Raw genomic sequence first — 26031 nt, 5'->3', positions numbered from 1 at the left:
CCGCTGCTCTGCCCGGGCAGCTCTGGGCGCTATTTCTGCTTTGCAGAGGGTCGCTTTTAAGTTTCTGGTTTGTTCTTGGCTCATTCATCAGCATTGCTAATGGGAGAGTTAGTTCTAGTTTTAAGGCAGCAACGCTCACGGGGGTTTTACTGTCACTGGAAGTAAACTCAGCACGGTTAAGATGAAGGATGCCCGGCAAATGACCCCAGACAGAGGTCTTCGTGGAAACTGCAGTCACGGATAATGAGGCCAAAAGAGGGTTTAGTGTAAAAAGCATAAAGAGATGGATATTGGTAAGCACAAGTCTGGTGTTGCAAAGCTGTGTGTCTCAGCAATGACAGAAATCTTCAGGAAAGCAAATGGGCCAGAATACATTTTGCTAATAAGGCATCTCTGTTAACAGAGGTAGCGGGAGGCTGCAGCAATCTGGGAGAGGGAGCCACGTCTGCAGGGCTGATGCTTGGGGAATTTTATCTCTCTGATAAAACAAAGTCATCCGGCCAGTTTTGAGAGAGAATCCCAGAAGCAGCTCCCTGATTCCCCAGTAAGCGTAGAGGGCAACGGCTTGCCTGGAGGGATGGTCTGCACTGAGCTAAATAAGAAGAAAGGCAGTTTGTGCCATGGACGTGACTTCTCTGTGGGCTGGTCTGAGGTCAGGCGTGCCAGCCCAGACTGAAAAGTCTCCTGGTTCTGCCACACACCAGTTTGTAGCATCCTTCAGGTAAACTAGATCTGGATCTCAGGAAGAACCCTTAGCATAAGCCTGGTTTAACTCTGAAGGAGGTTCAGCTGTAAAGCCCAGCTTCAAACACCCTCCCAGCAAAGGGGCTGTGCCCCAGCCCTCCCCGTTCAGAGGGGCAGCTCCTCCCCAGCCAGCTCCTCTCCCACGGCTCCTGAAGCAGCAGAAGCCTCAAGACACCCACAGGGATCTTTCTGACGCTGTGATCTTTGGTTCAGCCTGAAACTCATTTTTTCCACTTAAATCCAATCTACTTCAAGGACTCACAGTATGTCCTTGACCATTACAATTTATTACAAAATGAGACCATTCAAAATTTCAAAGCCCAAGGAACAGACACCCCCTCCTGCAATGTGCCCAGTCTGCTTTGGATGACACGATCACCAGCTCTCTCCTCTCCTACTTCCCAAAGCATCCCAGGTCCAGCTGTCAAATACAGCTGTGGTGGGAGCCAGGAAAAAAGGCAAGATGAGAAAAAAACCCAAGATGCTCTGTGCAGTGAAGAAAGCTGCATAATATTGCAAAGCTGTGTACCATCATTTCCAACTGTTAGACCATATCCCGCACCACTGCCTCCGCTAGCTCTTTGTACTAATGTCAGGGCATCTCAGAACCAAACATCTTTTTAACCTCTTTGGAGCCAGTTGCACAACAAATCAGCTCTTCCACTAAAACAAGGAACAGGCCAAGCCATAGGACACGCAAACAGGTACACAGGACTAGCAATTAATCTGCGTAAGATCTCTAGGTTTTTTCTGACTTCAGCTCGGAAAAGATGTAAGACATCCTGCCATGCGCAACCTGTGTACATCTTGCTCACACCGCAGCCAACACATAATTTGAAGTGAGATCAATCCAGGCTCAGTGGGTGCTGTATGATATTCCTGCCCATAAAATGCAGCAGCCTTAAAAAGCTCTTTTTATGCTGCAGAGTAGCAGGGATGGAGTTGCCACCAGCTGAGTGATGTGCCTCTGACTGAAGCGAACGAAAAGATTCGTGCGAGCTTCAGTGCAGTCGGGTTGGGCATCAAACGCGTGGTCAAAGGACGCTCCCCGTGCTGCCGTGTGTGCGTGCGGGGAGGAGGGGGCACCGTTAGCAGCTACCTCCTACTTTTAATTAAAAAAAAGCATCGCTGCAAATTCCACTGAAATGGCACAACATGCCAGAGGCTACAATGCATCCAGTTAAAAGGACAGAGGGAGAGCGAAAAAGGTGAGGACAATACAAAAGTTTATGAATAGAAGCAAAATCAAGTGCTGTTTTAAATTAAACCCATGTGGATATTCAATGCCACCTCCTCTGGCTTTGCACAGGCAGGTTTGAGCATCCCTGGCCACATCCACTGCTTCCACCCAGCAGCTCTGCGCAGCCCTGCATGCTCCCCAGCGCAGCACCGCACGCTCGCCCTGCTTCAGCCCGGCCCAATTCTGTGACAAATCGACCCAAAGCCTCACCGTGCCATCAGGGCAAGCAGGAGGGGAGACCAGCACACCACTTTGCCTGTGCTAGACCTCAGTACAAAAAAGGGCAAGGCTGACCAACGACCATGAAAGTGTGCTGCCTGTGTCCTCTAGAGGCAAAGCTCTCATTAGCAGTGAATTAATTAAGCGTGTGATGCCAATAACCTCCCTGCCCAGGCCACACGAGGTAAAACTTTCACTAGGCTGAGAATAACCTCTGAGCCTCACTCCCTTAGAGAGGCAAGCAATGGTCAAGAGCATCCATGCCAAAGTCCCTTCCAAAAATGAGATGCAGACCCTTAATTTGCTACTGTGTATTTGAACATGAAACCAAAGATTTAAGACCAGCAGCAGCGTGACAAAGTCGCTGGATCAAAATTGTTGATGCTGGGTTGCAAAACTGCAGGCATGAATAAATTTTTGCCCTTATTCTTTCAGCACCAGCCAAGCTGCCAACAATGTGAGGATTTCTAGACCCAGATCAACGCCTCACAGTTCAGCGCCTTGCCGTATGCTTCCCCAGCTATCAGAAAATCTTTAATATCTGAAACCTCTTCAGACAAACTAATCGTAATACTCCCAAGGTATTTTCACAGGAACAGGAGCATTGCTGATACTGTCCTCGGCGATCAGGTTTATTTTCATCCTGCAGCGGGAACAGACGCTTGCTTCAACACGCCTTATCAGGCACGTTACACCGCCTATCACAAAATGGTTAACAAAGTACAACGATTAAACACACCTTGGGATAGCTACAAGTGGGTCTGAGCTTACTGAAAACCAAAACCTCACCCGTATTTCCAGCTTTAAGTGAAAAATGGAGCTAGCTACCAGAGAGCATTAGAGAACAGCCTGAGGATTAAACCTTTCCGATAAAGAAAGTGAAAATACAGAGGCTGTACATCCAGCCGACTATCCCAGGAGTGATGCCAACAGAAAGCAACCCACATTAAAAGTACAAAGCAACTGATCTCGGTGTCTCAAAGGCACTCCTCAAACAGTGCTGTAATTTCAAAGCTTTCCTCACAGTCTCTTGCCAGCTCTAGCACAGAAAGAAAACCCATTAGCAGATAGCAAAACTCACCGGAGCTCCCTGCCGCTGCAACCCACCAAGCAAAGCAGCTTCCAGCGAGTCACCAGGTGAGCCGGCTCCAAAAGCAGCATCCAGGGAAAAACACACCAGCATCGCTGTGCTGACAAAGGCACTGAACCACTGTGTATAGCAACAGGTGATATTTTCATCCCATGTGTTTCGTCTCCACATCCAGACGGAGAGGCACCACACGACAGCTAAAGTCCTGCCACCCCCATCCGAAGGGCTGGGAGGGGACATGTGCCCTCCTGGGCGTGCAGGACAAAGCAGCTAACGCACCCAAAACCCACATCCCTTTCTCTGACGACTCACACCTGTAGTGCACTCTCCTCCTCACATGCAAGACACGGCTACAGCCTCACCCCAAGCCACCCACCTCTTTTTTGATTCCTGTCTCACTATGCTATGAGTTGCCTGTTGTTTCCCAGTCTTTTGGGATGGGTTCAAAATCATGATGAGCTACGTGGAGAGGGGGGAGAGGCATTAAGAAAAGATATTTACATAGACAAATCAATACCTGTGTCAAATCAACAGCCTTCACATCAACTCTGAAACTTTTCAAAATAAATTTACAGTGCTGGCTTAAGGTAGGGAACCTCAGAGGAGATATGCTATTAGCAATATAAGACACCCAGACCTATTGTCTCTCTTGTACTTTCAACAGCAGAGAAAGCATTAACTTCAAGAGGTGTTGGGGTCGACTGTTTTATGACGTTCATCTGTACTGCATCTCTCCATCTTTCTTTGTGGTAGAAAGCATGAACAGACTAACTAGAATCACTCTTCCCTACATTCATGATTAAAATATCTACAAGAGGTGGACCTACTAGACACATTTTCAACCAGGGAAAAAGTAGCAGGCAGGAAAATTAATAGTATATAAATATGGCCCTAGACAGAATTTTTTTTTCCCCAATCTGCCCTGAGACTCAGCCTCCTTGATAAAGTATTTTAATAGAATATTTTAGGGGTAAAGTTTTTAAACAGACAAATTGTGGAAATAACAAAGCCCTAACACACACCATTGCTGACAAATTAACTGTTAAAGCAAGGCTTGGAATGGAAACTGCCTACTGCCATAATATTACTGAATTCACTCGTCTGCATTACTGCTTATTTATCAGGAACAACACCGACACGTAGGCTTACATTTAAATACATGCCTGGAGGGGCACAGTTTCCAAAAGCAGATTAACAACAGCATGACTCCACGTCTTGGGGACTGCAGAGCTCCTCCGAAACCTACCTGGAGGCTCCGCAGCACCTCTGGAGCTCAGGGTTCACGTGCCCTTTGTAGCCAGGTCTGCTGCAAGCTATAAAATGGGTCCAGGTCCTCGTGCAAAGGCCTGCACCCAGCCTAGGAGTGGGTGCCGAGGGCAAACAGAGAAGCAGCCGCATGGAGGAAGAACGTTCGGTCAAGTAATGCACCCAAGGACCTGAAATACCATGAGGAAAAACTACTGCTGCAGAAGTGCCACCAATGCTGTGAAAAACCAAAGAAAACCAAAGGACAGGCAAGGGCAGTAGTGTTGTTATTCAGGCTATAATCACTACAGGCATGGAAGATAAGTTTTCCATAATTCCAGGAGGTTTTAATGACAATTAAATAACCTGTCCTTATCCTTAATAACATACAGGTGAACTGAACTTTGCCTACAGAAGCCGTGGTGGCCAACACCAGTAATAAAAGAGGTCGATATGAGAAGCCAGCGAGAGAGCAAAGCCCCACATTTTCAAAGACAACGCCTACAGCATTTTATGCTTTGATACGACAATGATGTCTAAAAACAATCATATTTACAGGATAACAGTAAATACAACTGCTTGCTTCCAGGTATATTCTTTGAAACTCAGTATGTGCTGATAAGTTTAACAGAGAAACTTTCACTGCAGCACAGCAAAAAAAAAAAAAGAAAGTATTTTATCACTGACAGGCAGAGATATTTACCCCAGATCCCAGCTGCAGACCAGCTATCAGAGTCAGGCCATCTCCAATGCTGTAATTAAGACTGTCAGCACTTCCATTACTGCCTTATTCCTCTACTGAACAGCTCATACCTTCATTTGTAAAAAAAGTTGCTCTGGGCTCAGGTTGAACATAAGAGCCTTAGCTGAGCAACATCAGTGTTTTAAAAATAAACTTTAAAAACTCGGTGGCCATTCTCTTTTAGTGACAATTGCCAGACAATCGGCTTGCTTGGCTTGGATTTTTTTCCCTCTGCACTCCTATAACTCAAAAATGTCTCTAGAGCAAATAAAAGAATCACTCAAGTATTAAATAATCAAGAGGAATTATGTTTAAATAAGTACCTAACTATATATGGCACTAATGAATTCAAACAGCTCTATCAAGTACAAAAGCACCGAATGGTTTTGCAATGCTCAGTGATTTTGTATTTTACAGGAAGTCAATTTATGTTCTGGTTTGGCAGAGGATGGGCAGATTATGGCTCTACTGTCATGGCTTGTGTTGACTTTAGTGGCACTCCATCGACTCATCCTCCCACAAACACATTCTCTGTAGACAGATTAAGATCTCAATATTCAATAATATAACTGACAGTCATCTTCCTTCACTGTATACATGGACATCTTCAAGAAAAAGTGCATTTTTATTGTTGTGCTAATAAAAGAAGGATACGGGAGGACAAACATTTACCCGTTCAGGATCGTACAGCAATGCCCATGTTGTGTGTGCTTGCAAAACCTGGCACACAGCCTGTAAGGCATGGTTTCTGTCCTGCCTTAGTACCTACAAGCACTGCAGGTTTGCTGGTGCAAAACATGTCGGATGCTTTCGCTCACAGATGAATATATCAACTGACCTTTTGAGATCAAATAGGTCACACTACATATAGAAGTAAGTTTTGTTTCTTACTGCCTTGGAAATGGCAGCTGGGCTTAGAGTTGAGACGGGTTTTCTCTCTTGTATACATCATTATCGCCTGTAACATGAAGTCTCCGTCTCATCTGACCTCAAGCTAAACCTACAGTTACATCTCTGCTCCTTTGCTGTTCCAGAGAGGGTTGACAGGTTCTGATCGATGGGAGAAGAGTCTGCCCTGTCTCCACAGCAGTACAAGTCAAGCCCAGCAGGGCTGCTGCCCACGGACCCCGCCAGCTGGAACCTCCCTGCAGTTCTGGGGACACAAGAAATGCTTGTCAGGCTGCTGTAAAGCAGGGATTTTCTGCAGAAGTGGGCTCATGCACACAGGTTGAAAGCCAGTGCCCTGCACTGTACCCTGGAGCCTAACGTGCAGCCCATGAGTCCTGCCCGCATCCATCTGCCCAGGTGACCAACACCAAAACCCAGCCACAGCCTTCTGATCACCACAACACCAGATTAATCCAACTTAGCAGAGATTTGGTCCCTAAATCCCTTTCTAAGCAACAATGAGAGCTTGCATTATATGTGCCAAACCACCCGGGGGGTGTGAAACCACTCAGGTGCCACTGCGTTATTTCACAGCCTGCATATGTGCGGTGGCATGTCTCGGGCATGCAAAGATGGCACACGAAACGGCACAGAAGAGTGCTGCTGGCTGAATGCCACATAGCTCAAAATCCATAAGCCGATACATTTCATAGAATATCCATGGTCCCCAAAAAAGATAAGAGTTAGTTACAGTGCAAGTACTACAGTGACCTACATAAACACAGTTCTTCTTTAACAGGAGTCAAGAATGATAGGAACAAGCAGTTAGCAGGGAAACGGTGGCAAATTTTAATCATCGCTGACTTTAAGCAAGCTATAATAACATTCCTGTACCTTTGCCCCCATCCCCAACTCTACGCTACCTGTACGGAGCAGCTCAATAGTGTCTCAAGAAAAATCTCCTCTGCAAAATAAGTGTTATATTACTACAGCCCATTTGTCCTTGGCATTCAAACAGAGCAGCAGGATCTTTTGAACAAGAAAGCCTCCGTTTCTCCGGAGGCTCAGAAATTCACACAATGTGTTTTTAAAGAGTCAGGTCACTCCTAATAAATAATAAATAAGAAATAACCTCACCCCTGGAATTAAAGGCAGCCCAAAACTGGAATGAAAAGAGGGAAAACCAGATCTCCGTTAGTAAATCGGGAAGCAGGGGATGCCACACTACACACTTTCACTTGGCATCTATTTGGAGGTACATTTTAGCGATGTTAAAGGAGGCAGGGGACACATGGAGAGCAGGACCAGCCTGTCAGAGCTACCCGAGGCAAGCACAGCACCCAGGGAGTACTGAAGATGCTGGGACATCTCAGCTCCCAATCTCACACCCCAGCTACAAGGCTGATGCCAGAAGGATGACTCCAGACCCTTCTGCTCTGACCAACCTGAAAAGAGGTGAAGTCCCTACCTCAAGTCCAGGCCACACAAACACCAGTTTCAAATGCTACCAGAAGTTTTAAAAATCATAGAATTGTGGGGATAAGAAGGGAGGAGCTGGTAATCGAAGCATTTGGGGGTTGTTGGCTGGAGGACAGGGGCGTAGGTTGGTTTCAACACGTAGAGCTGGTGGTACACAACTGAGCCCTGCCGCAGCAGCAAGCTAGGGGAACTGCAGAAAACCACTCACGGCTGTCGCAAGCTTCCCTTCATTCTTCTGCACGTAGACGATCGCATCCCGCACCAGGGAGAAGAGGTTCAGGAGGACGTGCTCCATGTCATAGATGCCACGCATGCCTTTGGTCAGCCCCTCCAGCGACCCGATGTACTCTCGCCAGTGGTTACCGATCTCTACGACGCCCGCCAAGCATCCTTGCATCACCACGCCGCAATAGCTGGCACAGGGCTTGGCCAGGAGAAGCCCCTGGCAGTGCGAGCAGTACCACATCTTCAGCAGTGCTCGTCCACAGTCCTTGCTGAATTTTAAGTGGTCAGTAGTGTTTATCACCTCGATCCCCAGGTTGAGCGCCTGCAGAAAGACTCGCGTGACCTGCAGCGACTTGGACACCTGCGTCATCATCATCTTCGGGTAGTTACCAAAGACTTTGAGGTCTCTCCTGGCTGCCCGCAGGCATTCAGTCATTTCCACAGAGGGATCGGGGAAGCCAGGATTAATCAAGTGAGAGTAAACCAAAGGGAATAAACTGTCAAAAAATTCATTTATCATGTCATTAACACTGATGTCAGAGCCCAATATGTACAGCGAGACATCAGTAAAAAGTTCTCCAACAAACTTCAGAGCTCTGGGCCCCATGCTCTGGTAGTGGGTCCTAAACATGCTGTTGGTGAAGTTTCTTGCATGCCGTACTACGATTTCGAAGGCTTCTGCAAAACAGAACCAAAACAAAAAGTTATTAAGAGACGAGGAGCTCAGAAACAGGAAGGATAACGTTATACCGCATTACTGCTGCAAACGCTGGTCCCATCCTGCCCGCCTTGGGTCACACGCCTGCCAGCAGCCGTGCCTGCTGCAAAACTTCCTGGCATCAGCGATTTTCAGGGAAAATGCGTATTCTTTAAACACAAGCTACATTTCAAAATGGCAAAAAAACTATGATCTAGTTAACATTTCAGCTTTTAAAGAAAATATTGATTCAAGAAAAGGGCTAGACTGCAATTTCTTTCTCTCCCCCTTTCATATTGATTTAAAAATTAACAGGAATTCTATCTCAAGACTTAATTTAAGACAGGGATAAATGTTTGACAAACTGTACAGTGTTTAAAATCAGGAAACAGTAAATGCTGACATTCCATTACGAAAAGGAAAATATTTATAGGAGCTTAATCATAGAGGATATTCAGACTCGACCCCCAGCACCCACCCTGCACTAAGTGTCCTCAAAGCCATTTGAAAAGCCCCCAGTGCTGTAGCTTTCCAGAATGCACCAAGTTCAGTTCAGCCGCAGATCCAACGTTTCATCTGCCCTGGACATGAGATGCTCTGTGGTCCAAAGCGATGCTGAGAGCCAGCAACGCAGCATCCGTCTGTGGGTGCCCAGCCAGGACCACTCTCACACATGTCACAGGTTGTGCCAAACTGCCCCCATGAAGCTCAAGTTTTACACAGAGACCATCAATTTGCTAGGAAAAGCTAGGGTGCATTTTCCCCTCTCCACCTTCAAAGACTTGAGGACTTTCTGCCCACATCTCCTCCACGTGGCAAACAGGAGAGCCTCCAGCAGCACAGTCACTGCGCGGTTATTCCGTTAATTACAGCCCTCCTCACCAGGAGGCTTCCGAAACATCCATACCCAGGTATGTAAAGACAACATACCTACACACACCTCAGTTTGCAACTTAAAACATTGGAAGTGGAGGTCACCAGTGCAAACTAAAGTCTTTTTCTTTGGCCAACTCTCTCTACCAGCCTGTGTCACACCCTCCAGGGTACTATTAATAAAATGCTAAAAATAATGAACAGCCTCTCAGTTCACAGGTCACTGACACCCCGCGATGTAACCACTCTCAACTGTGTCACTCTGGAAGCACGCATCCAAGCTCAATTTGCATGAAAATTATTCATGTTCAATAATTAAAGGGGATGTTTAATTTTTAAAACCATAAGTGTTATTTTTCCCATTTGTTAAGACTGGGATGCAGCTGAGCATGGCCTGACGCCTCTCCACAGGGGTTCGGTATCAGCGCTATCACGAGCAATGCCAGGCCTTGCTGCTCGCCCTGCATCACCTCTCACGTTACCCAAGAGCTCTTGAGACCATCACATCTCCAGGACTTCCAACTCTTTCTTCCCAGGTGCACCCTACGCAGGCATGCCTGGTGGGACGGGGATCTGCTGCTATTTGCTGCCCCCCCCACCAGCGTGCAGAAGCTATGGTGTAAGCAGCGATCAAAGCAGAAATTGCCCATATACTTTTGCCAACAGCATCTCCATCCCGTCTGGTGCCTGCACACCTCCCAGGTGCGCCACTGAAGCATCTTGTCCACAGCTCCTGACACCTGCATCAGCACTGCCCCAGCAAGCCCCGAGCAACCATTTGCATTCCCAGATGACCGCAGTCCTTCCTAACACCACAGACTGAGGGATGCAGCGGTGCAAGGACACAGAGCCCCTCTCTCCATGCCTCTCTCACCACAACAGCAGGCATCTCGCTCTTCACACCCATACAGAATATTACAAAGCTTTCCAGGCACAACGGCACATCCGACATGGAGTGGGGTGAACGTGTGGGCTATGCAAGCAGAACAAATTCTGGTTGCACTGTTATTAAAAGTTGTAAAACAAAAAGTCTCTTTAAATAGGGCACACGGATTACAAAACTTTTTTTCCTTCTTTATCCTCAAGAGCTCCAGAATAGTTTTTTCCTCAAAGAGCACAAAGCACTTTCTGGGCCAGTGTTTTTTTGACAGCACTGCAGATGATGCCAGGATTTCCATGCTGTGCCTCACCATTTGCCTTTAACCTCTTCTCTGATAGTTCCCTCAGAAAAAGTCCTGCCCCTTCCCTTTTCTCCCTCCTCTGTGCTTTGCAAGTTACCATCAGAGCCAAGAGACTCTTCACTGATTAGAAAAATATTCCAAGCCCCCATGCAAGCTCCTACGGTGAGAAATGCTTCAGAAAGGAATCGAGAACGGTGGCATATCAGAAGAGCATGCACACACAGTCCCACTGCTTTAATGGTCATGACATGCACATAATTTTTATCATAATAACTAGCTAAGAGTTATGTGCCTTGGAGCCTTTGCATATATCCCTTAGAGAGTGCAACAGGGACTAAAAAAGCATGTGGAGCTTTCTGCTACCCTATTAATAGATGCAAGAAATAATAAAACTTTGTAAAAAAAAAAAAAAAGAATCTTACACATCCAAAATCTCTCACACCCAGCTCCCCTCGTAGTTGCTTATTCTGAAATATTCTTCACAAAGGGCTGGCTGCAAGAATATTAAAGCCCCAGCTGCCAGCAGCAGAAGTGACCCATAGCCAGACACTGAGCACTTCAAAGAGGAGGAGACTTTGCGGGTCAGTCCCCTGTGCTCCCACGAGTGAGCCTCACAGGGAAACGGAGAGGACGCCGCATTACAGAAGCGGCACGGGCTTCTGCTCCCCTGTAAAACCCCACAGCCTGGATTTACTGCTGGTAAAATCTGCCCTGCTCATAACATGTCATTACTGAAACCCCTGTTACTGAAGGACAGTTGAATCTTTCCTTCCCTCTATTTATTTCAAGGATATCTAAAAAAAAAAACAAACCACAATTTAAGGCAGCGGGTTTGTGGGTCTAGCTGAACAGAGTAAATACCTCAACAGCAGATAAAGCGTAGCATCACACTTGCATCCAGCTTCCAGCACGCAAAGGCACTGCACAGCAGAGCAGAGCTCACAGCTTACTGTCTCCATCACTGTAGCTATGCACTCACAGCAGAAGACCATCATGCCACACAGTTATTTATCTGCTTTTAAAATATTTTCTTATGTGATTAGTAGGAAAAAAAAACACACTAAAAAAAAACCTTTTGCATGGAGTAAAATTTTAAAAGCCCTGATCCACGAGTCTGGCTTGGGGAGTTGACAGCCTGAGCTGCCACGGACCACCACGCCAGAAAGTCAGTCCTGCCTGCGTAGCTCTTAAGCACATTTCATCTGCAGGTACCTAAAGGTGCTGAACACATACACAAATTGTACTCCAAAGTCATTTCAGTCATCACAGAGACAAAAACCAGGAGCAACTTAACCACACACAGCACCACAGCGCTCTATCCCAGGATGGGTGTGAAGAACCATACTGTGCCTGGGCGAAACAAAGGGACCGTACGCAGGATATGAGCCAGAGCACCATCAGCAAAGCATCGTACCTGCTGCACTGGCACCGGACGTCTGTCGACTATCTCTGTCAAGGGCAGTTTATCAGGGCTCCCGAAGGATGCATGAAAGCTGAAACTCTACTCTAGACCACAGTTATCAGGCACCAGTTTAAAAGCATGGGCTATTATTTATTTTTCCAGCAGGACTCTCGCTGAAACACCTGGAGAGGAATTGCTGCCCAGTTCCAGCAGCCAGGAGAGAAGGACTAAGCTGCTTTCAAAGTGCAAAAGCTCCCCAGAACGCAGCCCAGGGAGAGCTGCACGGCCACAGCAAACTGGCAATTAAGGAAAATAAATTGTAAAAGAGCATAACAGTGCCCTGACCGGGGATTACTGGCAGGAGAAGGAAATCGCTGCGTTCTCGGCTCAGATAATAAAAGTCTGCTCCTTAGTAAAAAATGCCAGCCTTCCTGAGAAGGCGTGTTCGCTCCTGAGCTGCAGCTACTTCAAAGGGGCCGGTGCCATGGCCGGAGGAGCTCCGGATTAACCTGCTGGCTCCCCGAGGCTGCACGAGGCTCCAGCCGAGTCTGGGACTTGACGAGTTTATTTAAGACATTATGTGATGCAGTTGGCTGAACCGCAAGGAGCCGGCGCGAGGGACCCCAGGGAGCCCTTCCCACACGGCATCCCCCCGGAGAGGCGAGAGCCGAAACGCGACAGCGGCTGCAGAGCTGGGGCAGCTGCAGAGACAGCACCCAGCCCCGATCCAGCACCCCCAGGTCTGAGCTCAGCGGGTGCAGCTTCACAAGCAACTGAAGGTGTTTGGAAAGGTGCTGCTGCCAGGAATGGGGAGTTCTGCCCTCTCTCTGCCCCCCCATGCCAGCTCACCAAAAACCAGCACCACAGCAGCCATCATTGCAGCCACCTCCCTGCACCACTGCGGCCATGGGGAGAAGGTGTGAGCTGTCACACAGCAGGGAAAGCGGGATCCACCACAGTGGTCAAACACCAGGACGTGCTGTGGGCTTCGTGCCTGCCCCTCCATTACCGTGCCGCTGCTGTTTTGCTGCAAACACAAGCTTCCCACGTGGACAGCTGCCCTTCTCTGTGCATCACACACCACACAAGTGGTGCCTCTTTGGCAAAGGCACACCAAAAACGAGGGAGCTGTACATCAAAACTTGTTGCATTAGAAGCCCATCTTCCATAGTGCATCTTGCAAGGGAACACAGCAGGGTGGAAGTGCCAGATTGTGTGACATCCAGTCCCCCCCAGCACATGGACACCGAGGGGTTAAAACTGCACCTACAACCTTGATTTTACTGTTTCTTGACATGTGGGCACACAAACCATGCAACCATAAAGGTCTCTCTCGGCAGAGGAGCTCCCACCATGGCTGCTCCCACTGCCCATCAGGAGCTAAGCTCCCAACTCCCCTTTCCACCTTTGCAAAAGATTCTTAAAAACTGGGCAATTGTCTCCCCACATTTAAAGCCTTATCTTGACCACATAAAGATACGTCTTCACAGCAGAGGAACTACAACACATTTGTTATTCCACTGCCAAGAGTTAATGAAGACAAGGTCTTGTTTTATTTTTCGGAAGACAGCCAGGCTAGTAATCCCAGACAAGGTCACGCTGTCACCATCATGTTGCCACCTCCCCATAAAAGCTTCAGGGCCATCTCCTCCAGGACTTTGTGGCAGAGTGGCAAATCCTCACATACTATCCCAAAACTGTAAAACAAACAAGAAGCTAATTTTTGTGCAGCAGAAACCTCCCTTGAGATGAACATGGATCACTGGCACCCAGCTGAATTCCTCTCTCTGCTGCTGATGCTGCATTTTGTGACCCACTGCACCTTTCCCGGGATGCTGCTGCTTGGAAGTGCCCTGGGCTGCAACGCCACACACAGCGCTTCCCTGTCCTGCTCACCAGCTCTACATACAAAAATGCACTTTAAACACCTTTTGGGTATGAACGTGCGCTTCTCCCTCAATAAATCTCATATGGATGCAGCTCCTCCAGGGCAGCAAGCGAACCAGCTCCTGAAGCTCGGTGGATTTGCTGAAGTCTCTCCTTCAGGCTCCGATGGCTCTTCCCATGTCCCTGGGTTTGCTCCCCAGACCCCTTCCCCAGAGGGTCCCTACTCACAGGACCTGGCACCAAACTCTCTCTGCAAGGAGCAGCAATAACTGTGGGTGCCAGCGAGACCCCAGCCCCACCTGCTGAGCTGCCTCAGCTCTTCCTGCTCTCTGGCACTTCCCTGCCAACAGTAAAACCTCTTTTACTGCCTGTGAAGTGAGGTACTGATGCAAATCCCTCTCCCTTCACTCCTCAGGACACAAATCACATCAGGAAAGAACCAAGCACTGGGATCCCTCAGCCCACAGGAATCATTTCCATCCTGCGGCAAAAACATGGGTCTCCAGGCAGGGTGGTGGAAAATTAATCAGTTAATTAACATGGTCCTAACGCAATTGCTGCGTCCCCTTCAGGTCTACGGTTTCTAAGCCTTTAAAAGTCCCATACACCTAAAAACCAAAAGTGCTCAGCCCCCCCAGAAAAACCCACCAATATTCATAGATGGGAATTCAAATGTTCCTCAAGGAAGTGCTAGAAATTTTGGTTTTTGTAAGCTCACCACAGTATTTTCTGACACGGCAATTGCCTCGCTACTGCTAGGAAGCGGTGGAAGAAGCCATAGGCATTCACACGTGAGTAAGCTCTAAAGGAAATATTTCTTTAATATCTCCAATGAATCAGACAACTTCAGACTCATTGCAACAGACTGCGTTCCTGAAAGACACACAAAAGAGCTCACCAAGAGAGAAACAAGTGTTTGCAATCACAGCCGGGCTGCCACAGGCACTACCGGTGAGATGAACCGCGGAGTCATTTTTCAAACAGCAGGTAATATTTATTTACAAACTTGGAAAAGGTTTGCAGTATATTGAGCAGAAAGGAAACAAAATCCAAGAGGTTCTCCCCTGGCAGCAATAAGAGCAGACTCCAGATTTGTTCCATTATGATTTACACCACACTGCAAGTTTTTAACAACATTATCTGGAGACAAAAGCTCTTCTAAGCAGCATAATTACTTTTGTCTGTGGCATTACAAAACCCATTAGATGGTGCCACTGCTGCTCTTACAGGGTTTGTTTCTCTGAGCACATTTGCATTTAGAGCTTAGGAAATGCTTTTTTTCCAACTATGACACAGCCTTTTGGATTACTTCTACAATATTGTCACTACAAAAATTATGAACTTAGCTCCCAAGCTTATGAGATTAGCTTCAAAGCATTAGTAATAAAAATTAGAACGATACAGTTATTCTGTCTTCCAAATTTTAAGCCATCAAGGTCTGCACTTTCTACCTTTGCTCTACCAGACCAAGAGAGGAAAGGTCTGTCCAGTCTTTAAATGAGAGGGGGCTTCTTCCAGCTCCATGCCCATCACCCTCGTTCCCGCAGGAACCAAGTTAAAAGTTTCCAATGCCAGTGCTGCTCACCAGGCAAAGCCAAATCATTATGCTCTTGTCAGAAAAGCATCTTCTCCTAATTATCTATGCCTATCAAAATGCCAAGCTCCAAAGCCATTTATTTTTAATTGTTCAGCTTATCTAGTGTCCTGGCATTTTGATACACACTCCTTGAAGTTTCTAATAAAAATGTATGTTAGCATCTCATTATACCCACTCAGAATGCCCTGAAAATGCACTCCTGTTATATTCTAGGTAACAGGCTGACTGTTAGGCAATTAGTCACACTGTGGTTCACCCATTTATTATTTATATCCCGCACACAAAAACTTTGTTAATGCAGACAGCAGAGCCCACCAACGCAAGCTGCTACAAGCCCAGAAGCAAGGAGACAAGAAACGCTGGTGCCCGCAGCTCCCCACCTTCAAGCAGCCTCTCGTGGTGGTCCATGCCTGAACCAGACCCTGCCTGGAGGGAGTTCAGTGCAGCGCTCTGTACCCGGTGCAGGCATCCGCATCTCACGACAGCAAAAGTCAGGGTGAGGGATGCTGGAGGAGACCACAGTAAAGCAGCTTTTCCTTTGAGGGGTACCAGGACGCTTTGAGAGATTCCTGAAGACCCTTTGGAGTGCCTGCACTTTGATGCAGGAAGCCCACACTCTACATGAAATTTCAAAAAAACAAAACACCACAAACCCAAAAATATCTCACCGCAAACACCTCTCGAGAATGACTCTGCCGTAAAATCTTTTCTGAGGCTTCGTGCTTGAACACGTGGCTGTGGCGCTTTTGATTAAAAATGGGTTGCACATCTATGGTATAATTTCTTTTCCCGAGCATCAAGAAATATTCCGCTTTGTGCCATGACAGATGTGTGAATGCTTAAGAGATTCCTGAAAATTTAATAAAGACAACGTTAAAAATGCAAACAGGCAGGGCTGGCACGAGTGGTGGATGAACATGATTCTTTAGCAAAACCAAGGGGAATGGGAGGAATAAGGGCCTGAGAATCAGGCTCAAACTGAGCCCTGGGAGCACAGGTAGGAAAAGCAGAGGGAGAGGGATGTAAGAGGCTTCTGCAGCAAAAAGGTTGTGCTGGTAACCTGTCAGACCAAAGATAAACCTCTCCGCATGCCCCCATCCTGGTGTTGAAGCCCACGGAAGGGTTGGGGTTCAAGCGTCCAGGCTCCTCTCCATCACTGGGCACCAGTTTAGGGATGCTCTGTGCAGCAGGACCACTAGGAAGAGGCAAGGCAGAGCCTGGACCAGGAGTGCCTGAGGAGGGAGGGAAGCCTTCGGCTTGGAGAGCATCAAACTGCACCCTCCATTTGTGTGGGGTGAATGCTGCTCCTGCAGAAGTGATTTACTGCAAAGGAAACGGTGTTTTTATCCTCGTCCAGTGCTCTCCGAGACGGCTGGGAGTTTGCAATAGAGCAGGAAACAAACTGCTGCTCCACAGGGCAGGGACCGCTGGGGTCAGAGCAGTCTCGCCCCAACCCAGCCTCGTGGGACGGCAGCTGGGAGTGCTGAGCTGGCAGAGCTCGGGGTCAGCCGACAAGGCGTTCGCTTTCAGCCAGACACAGAGTATGTACACACCAGATATTTCATATTTTCCTCTTTCCCTCTAAAGGGGAAAAGTTAATTAAACCAACCCCACAGAACAGAAAATAAATCACTGAAAACAGCATCACCAGCCTTTTGTTACGTTACAATTATATCAATAACATGCCCAGAACTAATGTCACATCACTGAGGAACTTTCACCTTCACTACTCTTTTCTACCCCAAATATTTACACTTTTTGCTTCTATTCTCTCTTACCTCTCCAATTTGCTGCAGAGATGCCAGTCTCCATCTACAACTCTTATTTTGAGCCCAGGAGCACAGCCCAGCGCAGCAGGAATAGCTTCAAAAACCCTGAGAAAGGAGCATCTCTGCCCCGGGTAACTGGGCAGACAGGGGTATCACAGACCCACGCATTCCACCACTGCAAAGCCACATCTGGGGTTGTTATGATTTTATTTTTAAACACAAAGTGCATTTCCAAAGCACAAAGAAGAGACAAGGAAACCAGCACTTGGTCACACCCCACCCCCTGAGCCATATTTTACTAATTGGAATCTTGAACATCCACCTAATTGGGTTATAAAGATACCGAAAAACAGGCATGCTCCTTAAAAGGTGAATGATGAGCCACATTTCAAGCAGAGGGCAAGCGATTCCATACACTCCCTCCCAAATTTACAAGCCAAGCATTTCTAAAGACCAGGACACCAGTTTGTGCAGTTCCTCCATTTCTTTTAAACTAAAACTTACACACAATTTCTGAAAAAAACACATGCCTAACAAATTCCTTTGTTCATCAGAATAAATGAAGATAAAGCGAGCCTCTGGGTCAAGTTGAGCTTGTATTCAAAAATTCGAAAAACGTCGTTGGAAGTGCATTGGTCTCAGTAACTTTAGGGCAAGGCAGATCTGAGGCGGGTTTTCCAGGCTCCCTTTCATTCCAGCGGGCTTTTATCAGCCTGTTAAGTCTCCAACAATGGAGAGCAGACTATTTATTTAAGAAGCAAATTCCTTCCTTTATAATCTCCCTTAGCCAAATTCTCTTTAAAGTTATCTCAACTGTCTGATGAAAAGCAAATGGCAGAAGATCAGTTCTTGATCCCTATAGTAACATGAAGGACTTGCACTTATTTAAGGGCACCTGTTGACTGTTTTTAAGTCACTCCAGCCCCTTTATTTCTGATTTCGGCTTCCTACCTGTGCTGGCAGAACTCAGGAAAGGCATTTGCTCAGTAACATACAGTAACCAGCATCGCTGTAACTCTCTTCCCCTAAGGAACAGCTGTTTCCAAGACACAGAACAGTGCCCAGGGTCTCAAAAGCAATTTAGTGATTTTTTTAAGCTGATTTGGTCTCAAGATACTTCAGAGAAGGACAGGGGATTCCAACATGGAAATAAGACTGTGAATCATCTCAGTAGCACAAGCACAACCAGCCCCTCCAATGGTCCCTGGCAGCATCTGACTCACTGGATGCACACAGAATATTTTAGCAGCATCTTGCTTGACACGGAGCAGGGGACCCAAACCCTCGTCCTGTCCAAGATGCCACGGGGACACACAGGACACCAAACCCACACCAGCATCACTACCACAGGGCTCAGGACATCCCAGACACACAAACCCCTAGCACCATCTGCACCCATAAAAGAGAGGACCTACCCACGGCCCCAGTTTTCAGACTTCGCATTTTTCCAAAATCCGGACTCACTTCTTTCCTTCCTTCCTCTGTGGTATCTTGAGCAGAGTCCCTAAAAACCTGGCTGTTTTGATAGGGTTTTTGGGTATTGTTTGTTTGTTTGTTTTGGGGGGAGGGTGGTTTGGTGGGTTTTTTGAAATTTTTTTGGTTTGTTTGTTTTTAAAGTTGATGCATGGGCAGGTCCCTGCCCAGGGAAGATGCAGAAGGTGAGGCATCACACCCTGGTGGCACCAGTTTGGCCCCTGGCTGGGCCATGCCCAGCATCCCACGTGGTTCCTGCATACCCCTTGTCCTGGCTCAAAGCCCCGTTTTGATTAACATTCATTTTAAAAGGAAGATGTTTTATTGTCTCTTTATTGCCTCCTGTAAGAGCGAGGCAGCTGTTGTAACGGGAGCACAAGACGATAATTTGGCTTTCAAGAGCAAGGCTCCCAACCACTGCTGCCAGAAATCGATCCGAGGCTTCACCGCCCGCACCAGACGGGCTTTCCTTCAAGAACATGAATAATCCTCTGCAAAGTAATGGCACTATTCATCTATCGAAACTTCCCCGCAGGCTTAAATCCCTTGCTGAACAGGGGACCACGTGTTTAGCCGCGTTCCCAGTAAATTAAAATTCGGCTTGTTATTTTTCTAAAGAGAAACACGGAAAGTATCAATCAATAAATTTACCAAAAGTTTTATGGCAGCTGGTTTTGTCAGTAATAGAGCAACCACTGCTCAGACATGGTTTAACGCGTAATCTCCAGATCAATACAACTTTTGATTTATAAATAATGATAACAAAAGAAGCAAGAACAAATATGCTTGGGAAAAAGTAAACACTCTCTGATGGATACTTTCTGCGTAATCCTCAAAATAAAGACCGTGTATTTCAGAGGCTACATGTGGAAACTAGCACAGAATATATTATCTAACAAAGCTGAAGATTCATCTTCATCATTATGATGTTCCTGCAACTCTCGGTGCATAAGTAAGTGACGCTTAGTGGCATTTGCCAAGTATTAGCTTCTCATAACTCTGGCGTCCTTTTTTTCAAAGAAAAGTTATCACCTAGAGACACCCCCCACCTGAACACTTCCACACAAGGTATTTCCTTACTGCAAATGTTAAGTTCATTATGGAGCCTTTCCTAGGCATGAAAAACACAGGTCAGAGAGGATTATAAATCCTGTCACCTGACAATTTTTTCAATTACTGTGCATGTTAAAATGATGCTACCACAAATAGGTTGCAAGAGATATGCTGGAAAATCTATTAACTTACTGTAAATCTATTTAAGTTGGGAATTCACGCCTTGCAGAATTTTACCATTAGTTCTGAGAATTAGTTTATTGCTGGACAGGGAGGGCAGAGCCCATGAGGGTCATTTCAAAGACATACTGCACCATGGCCCGTCTAAAAAGGCCCCGATCCAGGTATTTAATGTGTTAGTGAGTCTTTGAGTAAATGCCTGCAAGCTTCCCTCTGCAGAGATACTCTGCTGAAGAAAAGGCATCACCTTTTTCTAAACCTTCACATTGCTTCTCATCCCTTCCAGTCTCCTCTTGCAGCAGAAGCACTGACATATTTGAGAGGTTACAACAACATATGTACAATTATTCAGTTGCTTGGGGAATCAATACCTGTTTTTTTATATCCGTGGAGAAAAATAAGGGGGGGAAAGAGCTCAGGTGCAAATACAGAGATTTCTGGTCCAAAGGTAACCACCTTTCCCACCACAAGCCCACCACTGTTCCTACCAGGAAGCATATTTTCCCTTGAAAAGCTATTCTTCGTTGACTTCTCGTCAAGAATCAAAAAATTCATTTCCTGTGAGGTTTGCACTTAACTGACTGGCTCAGGCACATCAGAGATGGATCCTTCTTGATAACGGAGTAATGGGAGTTTTTACAGCCTCTAGAGACGGCCAGAGCAGCCAGCCCGTTTTCCACTATCTGAATTGATCTTTTGCCGTTTGTCCTCTGAAGGCATCTGCGAAGGAGAGCTCATGGACTGTCAGCAGCCACCACGTCTCAGCCGCTGCACAGCCTCCCACACAAGCAACATAAAAGGGATGGAGGGAAAAAGAAAAGGAATTAAATCCTGGCAGCCCAGAGTTACGTCCACGTCCCCACAATGTCTCTGGACGTCCACACAACCTTGCTATTTTGATCTGACCTACAGGGCAGCAGAAAGCTCAGATTTAGGTTCAGACTTCCCTCGCCCAAGTCGTAGCCAAGCTCGAGCAGCATGCAGAACCATGGCGTGGAAAAGAGCCTTGGAAGGAGAGAAGGGGGCATGCCTCTGTCTGGCACTAGGAAAGAATTTGGCTCTCAACATGGATGAGGAGGGGCGAGCATCCTCTTTGCAGACAGCATCCCATTTTTATATCAAAATACATTTTCCTGTTTGGAGTAAATAGCATTCCTCTACACATGTCCTTGCTTTTCTTCAAAGTTTTCAGCTTTTCATATAAGACCCAAGGACCTTCCTGAAGGTGCCCCAGAAGAGCCTCCCCCTGAGCCAGGACATAAAGGGCAAAGTACCAGTGCAGTCTTGCCCAAGCTGATGGGCAGTCTGTGCCGCTTCATCTACAGATGCCCTAAGTCCCCTTTAGTGAAACCTGCACTCTCTGTCCACTGGCTAATGGAGGGACCTTTACAGGCAGGGAAAGAGCTGGGGCCAGCAAAGGAGCGAAGATGCTCTACAACATCCCTGCACCCACAAGAGTCTTTCTGGAAAATACACTTGACCACAGCCACATTGCAGCCCCATGGCCGCCCTCCCACGTGCTTTTCCGTTACAGAACTCTTCAGATTCCCTTCATCTTCAGGGCAGATGGGGAAAGCAAGTAAGCAAAACCAACAGCATCACTAGCACAGAGAGGGGCTGCTCAGCACGACGGTTGCAGGAGGCTCACGGAGGTTGAGTCAAAGGCAGAGTGAAAATGCTGCCAGCGAGCAGACGGGACGGACTTGCTCTGTTGCCGACACTTCTCCCCAAATGCGGTCCATTGGCTGTGACAGACTTTGGAAAAGCTCCTCCTGACTTCCAGAAGCAACAGCTCAAAGCAAGTCCACGCAGACACGGACCCAGCCTTTCTCTACAGCATACAAAGTCGGGCACAAAGTGCTCATTTTTCCCTTGCCCACAGCCCACTCTGCTATTGCTAAGCCCGAGGTCGCGCTGCAAACCTCCCTCCTCTTTCTGTTACCAATTTGATGGCATTTTACCTGCCCAAGAAATCTAAACTGCAATAAAACCACAGTGACAAAACCAAAGCTGGCGATGGAAAAAGCAGTTCCTGCCCAGCGTGGCTGTGCGGGGAGAATGTTAAAAGCCATCTGGAGCAAAAGCCATTAAAGTTTGCAAACATGCAGCTCTCTGCTAACTCGCCCCAGACACCAAACCCCCCCCTCAGCCCAGACAAAGAGCCCATGGACGCCAGGGCTGCGGAATCTCCCCATAAACACTTTCATTTTAAGCCAGTTTAACTGGAAAAAGGTCAAGCCCAGTAACAGCACAACATGTGTTATCGGTTAAACAAAGTTAGCAGCTATCAGTTAAACAAAGACCACTTAGACACAAACCAAAGATCCTCTGTATTTCAGGCACCCGGATGAATCTCTAATACCCTACTAAGCCTCTGTATTTTATGTGCAGTCTCCACGAAGTCTACATTTGCTTTTTTTTTTAATCGCACATCAATGAATTAACCATCCAGGTAAATAGATTACAACTTAAAAAAATGGGTAACAACATAGAAGTGCCACCTACATCTCTGCTGCGCAGTGCAACTGCTGCGTTTCTGATTTCCCATCATCAAGTACCATCCAAATTATTGCCCAATTCGTCCAGACAGCCAATAGACTATTTTTCTCCCCTGAAAGCTCAAATAGAGATACCTATTAAACACGTATTTAATGGCAAAGCTTGCTCTTTGCATGCTGAATGTTTTCATACCATGTCATCTTAGGTATGTAAATACAGTCAGGATTCAAACTCATGTATTCCCCACTCCAATAAGTGATATTTGTAGCAAAGTTTCACCTTTGACAAAGACTGAATCTATTCCCAACCACTGGAATTGCTCTCACGTCTTGCACAATCTGTTGTTTTCCTGAAGCCCCAGCTTTGGACAGAGTGGATTACATAAAGACCTCAGTTTATAATTAAAAACAAAACAATCCAGCCCTCGCTGCTGTGGGAAAAAACTTGAAAATGTGACCTGTAGCGCTGGAAGACAAGAAAGCAAATTAAGAAAACCTCACAATGTATCATTTTTCAAACTTACCAATTTTAATGCCAATCGCATTGTTCTTAGGGCTTTAATCATGATTTCATAAGCCCCGAGGTTATGGGAACTGAAAACCACATGCTTCTACTCAAATGAGACATCAAAACATTTTGCAAATTTCATTTTTCCTATGAAGACACTCATGTTTCATCCTAATCTTTACCTCCCCACTAAAACAAAAATTTACCAAAGTCTCCCAAAGGCTTACTAGCTTAAGATACGGGGAAATGCCATGAAAACCTCAGCATTTTTTTTGCTTTTCTTTCCAGAATATCAGGGTAACTCTACACTGATTTAGGGGAGTCCCAGCCTTCACCTTTATATATTAATAAAACTGATCAGTTTTAAAACATAAGGGGTCTTACTCTTCCCCGTTTCCCACGCTGACATGCAGTTTGTCCCCTGGACCCAACAAGCAGCACAGAAGCATAACATGCTGTTTCAAACGGCCCCAAACCACAAATGATTCCTCCCAGATCACAGAATCGACTAGGTTGAAAGAGACCTCTGGGATCATCGAGTCCAACCTTTGACCTAACACCACTGTGTCAACTAGACCATGGCACTAAGTGCCACGTCCAGTCTTTTCTTAAACACCTTCAGGGATAGCGTCTCCACCACCTCCCTGGGTAGCCCATTCCAATGCCTAATAACCCTTTCCGTGAAGAAATTTTTCCTAATGTCTAACCAGAACCTCCCCTGGCGCAGCTTGAGGTTATGCCCTCTAGTCCTGTCACTAGTTGCCTGGGAGAAGAGGCTGACCCCCACCCCACTACAACCTCCTTTCAGGTAGTTGCAGAGAGCAACAAGGTCTCCCCTCGGCCTCGCTTTCTCCAGGCTAAACAACCCCAGTTCCCTCAGTCGCTCCTCATAGGACATACCCTCCAGACCCTTCACCAGCTTTGTTGCCCTTCTCTGGACTCGCTCCAGCACCTCAATGTCTTTCTTCAAGTGAGGGGCCCAGAACTGAACTCAGTACTCGAGGTGCGGCCTCACCAGTGCCGAGTACAGGGGGACAATCACTTCACTAGCCCTGCTGGCCACACTATTCCTGATACAAGCCAGGATGCTGTTGGCCTCCTTGGCCACCTAGGCACACTGCTGGCTCACGTTCAGCCGGCTGTCCACCAATAATACCCCCACGTCCTTTTCCACCAGGCCGCTTTCCAATCACTCTTCCCCCAGCCTGTAGCGCTGCATGGGGTTGTTGCGGCCAAAGTGTAGGACCTGGCACTTGGCCTTGTTGAACTTCAAGCCATTTGCCTTGGCCCATCTATCTAACCTGTCCAGATCCCGCTGCAAAGCCTTCCTACTCTCAGGCAGATCAACACTCCCACCCAACTTAGTGTCGTCCGTGAACTTACTGAGGGTGCACTCGATACCCTCATCCAGACCATCAATAAAGATATTAAACAGGACTGGGTCCAGTACTGAGCCCTGGGAGACACCACTAGCGCGACCAGATGTCAACTGGATGCGGTACCGTTCACCACCACTCTCTGGGCCCAGCCATCCAGCCAGTTCTTAACCCAGCAAAGAGTGTACATGTCCAAGCCATGGGCTGCCAGCTTATCCAGGAGAATGCCGTGGGAGACAGTATCAAAGGCACCGGAAATTCAGACGTGTTTTTTTCCCCACAGGCTGAGCAGCGCCGGAGCTGGGAGGGCACAGCCCCGACACCCCGGTGAGGGCTGGCGCTGCCCACCCTCCCCGACACCGGGATGAGGACGGCACTCCCTGAAACAGCCAAATTTCAGTGTTTGCCTCCAGAGCTAGGAAAGGAAAACTAAGGAGAAAAAGCTAATTTCCTTTGCTCCTGAATGAATCATTAACTGGAGTTCCCGTCCTAAATAAAGTGTTTCTGCTGGCTTAAGCAGCATGAAAGCGATGCAAGGTAGACAGGAGAAAAAAGGAGAGTTAGCAAGTGGCAGGTTCGTGTTTAGCAATGCCAGTAAGTTAGCCTGCATGCAGCAGGAAATAAAAGGGGAAAAAAAAAGGGGGAAAAAAAAAAGAATTACAGGAAATGTTAAGGGCTCCTCTCTGAGCTTTGCTACTTCACATTTTCTGCTGTCAAATCCGAAGTGAAAGCCAAAAATCCCTCATGTGCGCATACAGCTATTCCAACACCACCAAGCTGTTACGCTACTTTGTCACCTCCATGCAAACACCTCGAGGAGGGAGGTGTAGCTGCAGCCATAAGTAGAGCGAGCCCAGGCCTCACACGGCCTCAAGCTGTGCCAGGGGAGGTTTAGATCGGATATCAGGAAAAATTTCTTCACCGAAAGGGTTGTCAAGCATTGGAACAGGCTGCCCGGGGAAGTGGTGGAGTCACCATTCCTAGAGGTATTTAAAAGACAAGTAGATGTGGTGCTTAGGGACACAGTTGAGTGGTGGACTTGGTAGTGTTAGGTTAATGGTTGGACTCCGTCTTAAAGGTCCTTTCCAAACAAAACGATTCTATGATTCTGTGATAGCAATTCACTTCTGTACAACAAAAATCAAAATAATTGATTTCATAAAGAGAGGGGTCAGTGACACTCACCATAGAAGGTGGTCATTTCTAAAGGTACTTTGACATGGATTTGACTGCACGCACTCCTCCTCCAACGCCAATACAAGGCAAAAAGGGTCTGCTTAAAGCAGCCACTCCAAGCCACGTGCAAAGAGGTCTCAGCCTGGATGAGAAGCGCATGCCCACCAGCACCTGCATCTCCCACACAGCCCAAGGGATGAAGCTCTGCTGTGGTGCTCCTGCAGCACCATCCTCCACCACAGACCTCTGATGGCCACCGCCAGCCACAGAAAGGCTTGTTTCACCAAAGGACTTACTTTGAGGGTTTTTGTGCTTTTATTGGATAAAAGAGAGTGGATAGTGAAGACTGAAAATATTTGCAAGTTTATTTAATTTTTGGTGCTTGTTTCCAACCATGTAAACAAACAGAGCATCACTTCCATTCCTCGCTAGTTTTTGTGAAAGGGGACTGGGAAGTGCCCACAGCTGGTTTCTCAGCACACACATCTG

At 47.0% G+C, this 26031-nt stretch overlaps 1 protein-coding gene across 1 annotated transcript in view; it reads right to left on the bottom strand.

The window, feature by feature from the left end:
* The window catches only part of GPC3 (glypican 3), a 155062-nt gene that overhangs the window by 75924 nt on the left and 53107 nt on the right, over positions 1-26031 (bottom strand). The window contains exon 3 of the mRNA XM_068412136.1: positions 7856-8550. Coding sequence (XP_068268237.1) covers positions 7856-8550 — 695 coding nt within the window. The remainder of the gene's footprint in view (positions 1-7855; positions 8551-26031) is intronic.

The sequence above is a fragment of the Nyctibius grandis genome, chromosome 13, assembly GCF_013368605.1.
Source record: "Nyctibius grandis isolate bNycGra1 chromosome 13, bNycGra1.pri, whole genome shotgun sequence".
Taxonomy (NCBI): domain Eukaryota; kingdom Metazoa; phylum Chordata; class Aves; order Nyctibiiformes; family Nyctibiidae; genus Nyctibius; species Nyctibius grandis.
The sequence above is the reverse complement of the archived record's forward strand: the minus strand, read 5'-3'. Positions and strand labels throughout refer to the sequence as shown.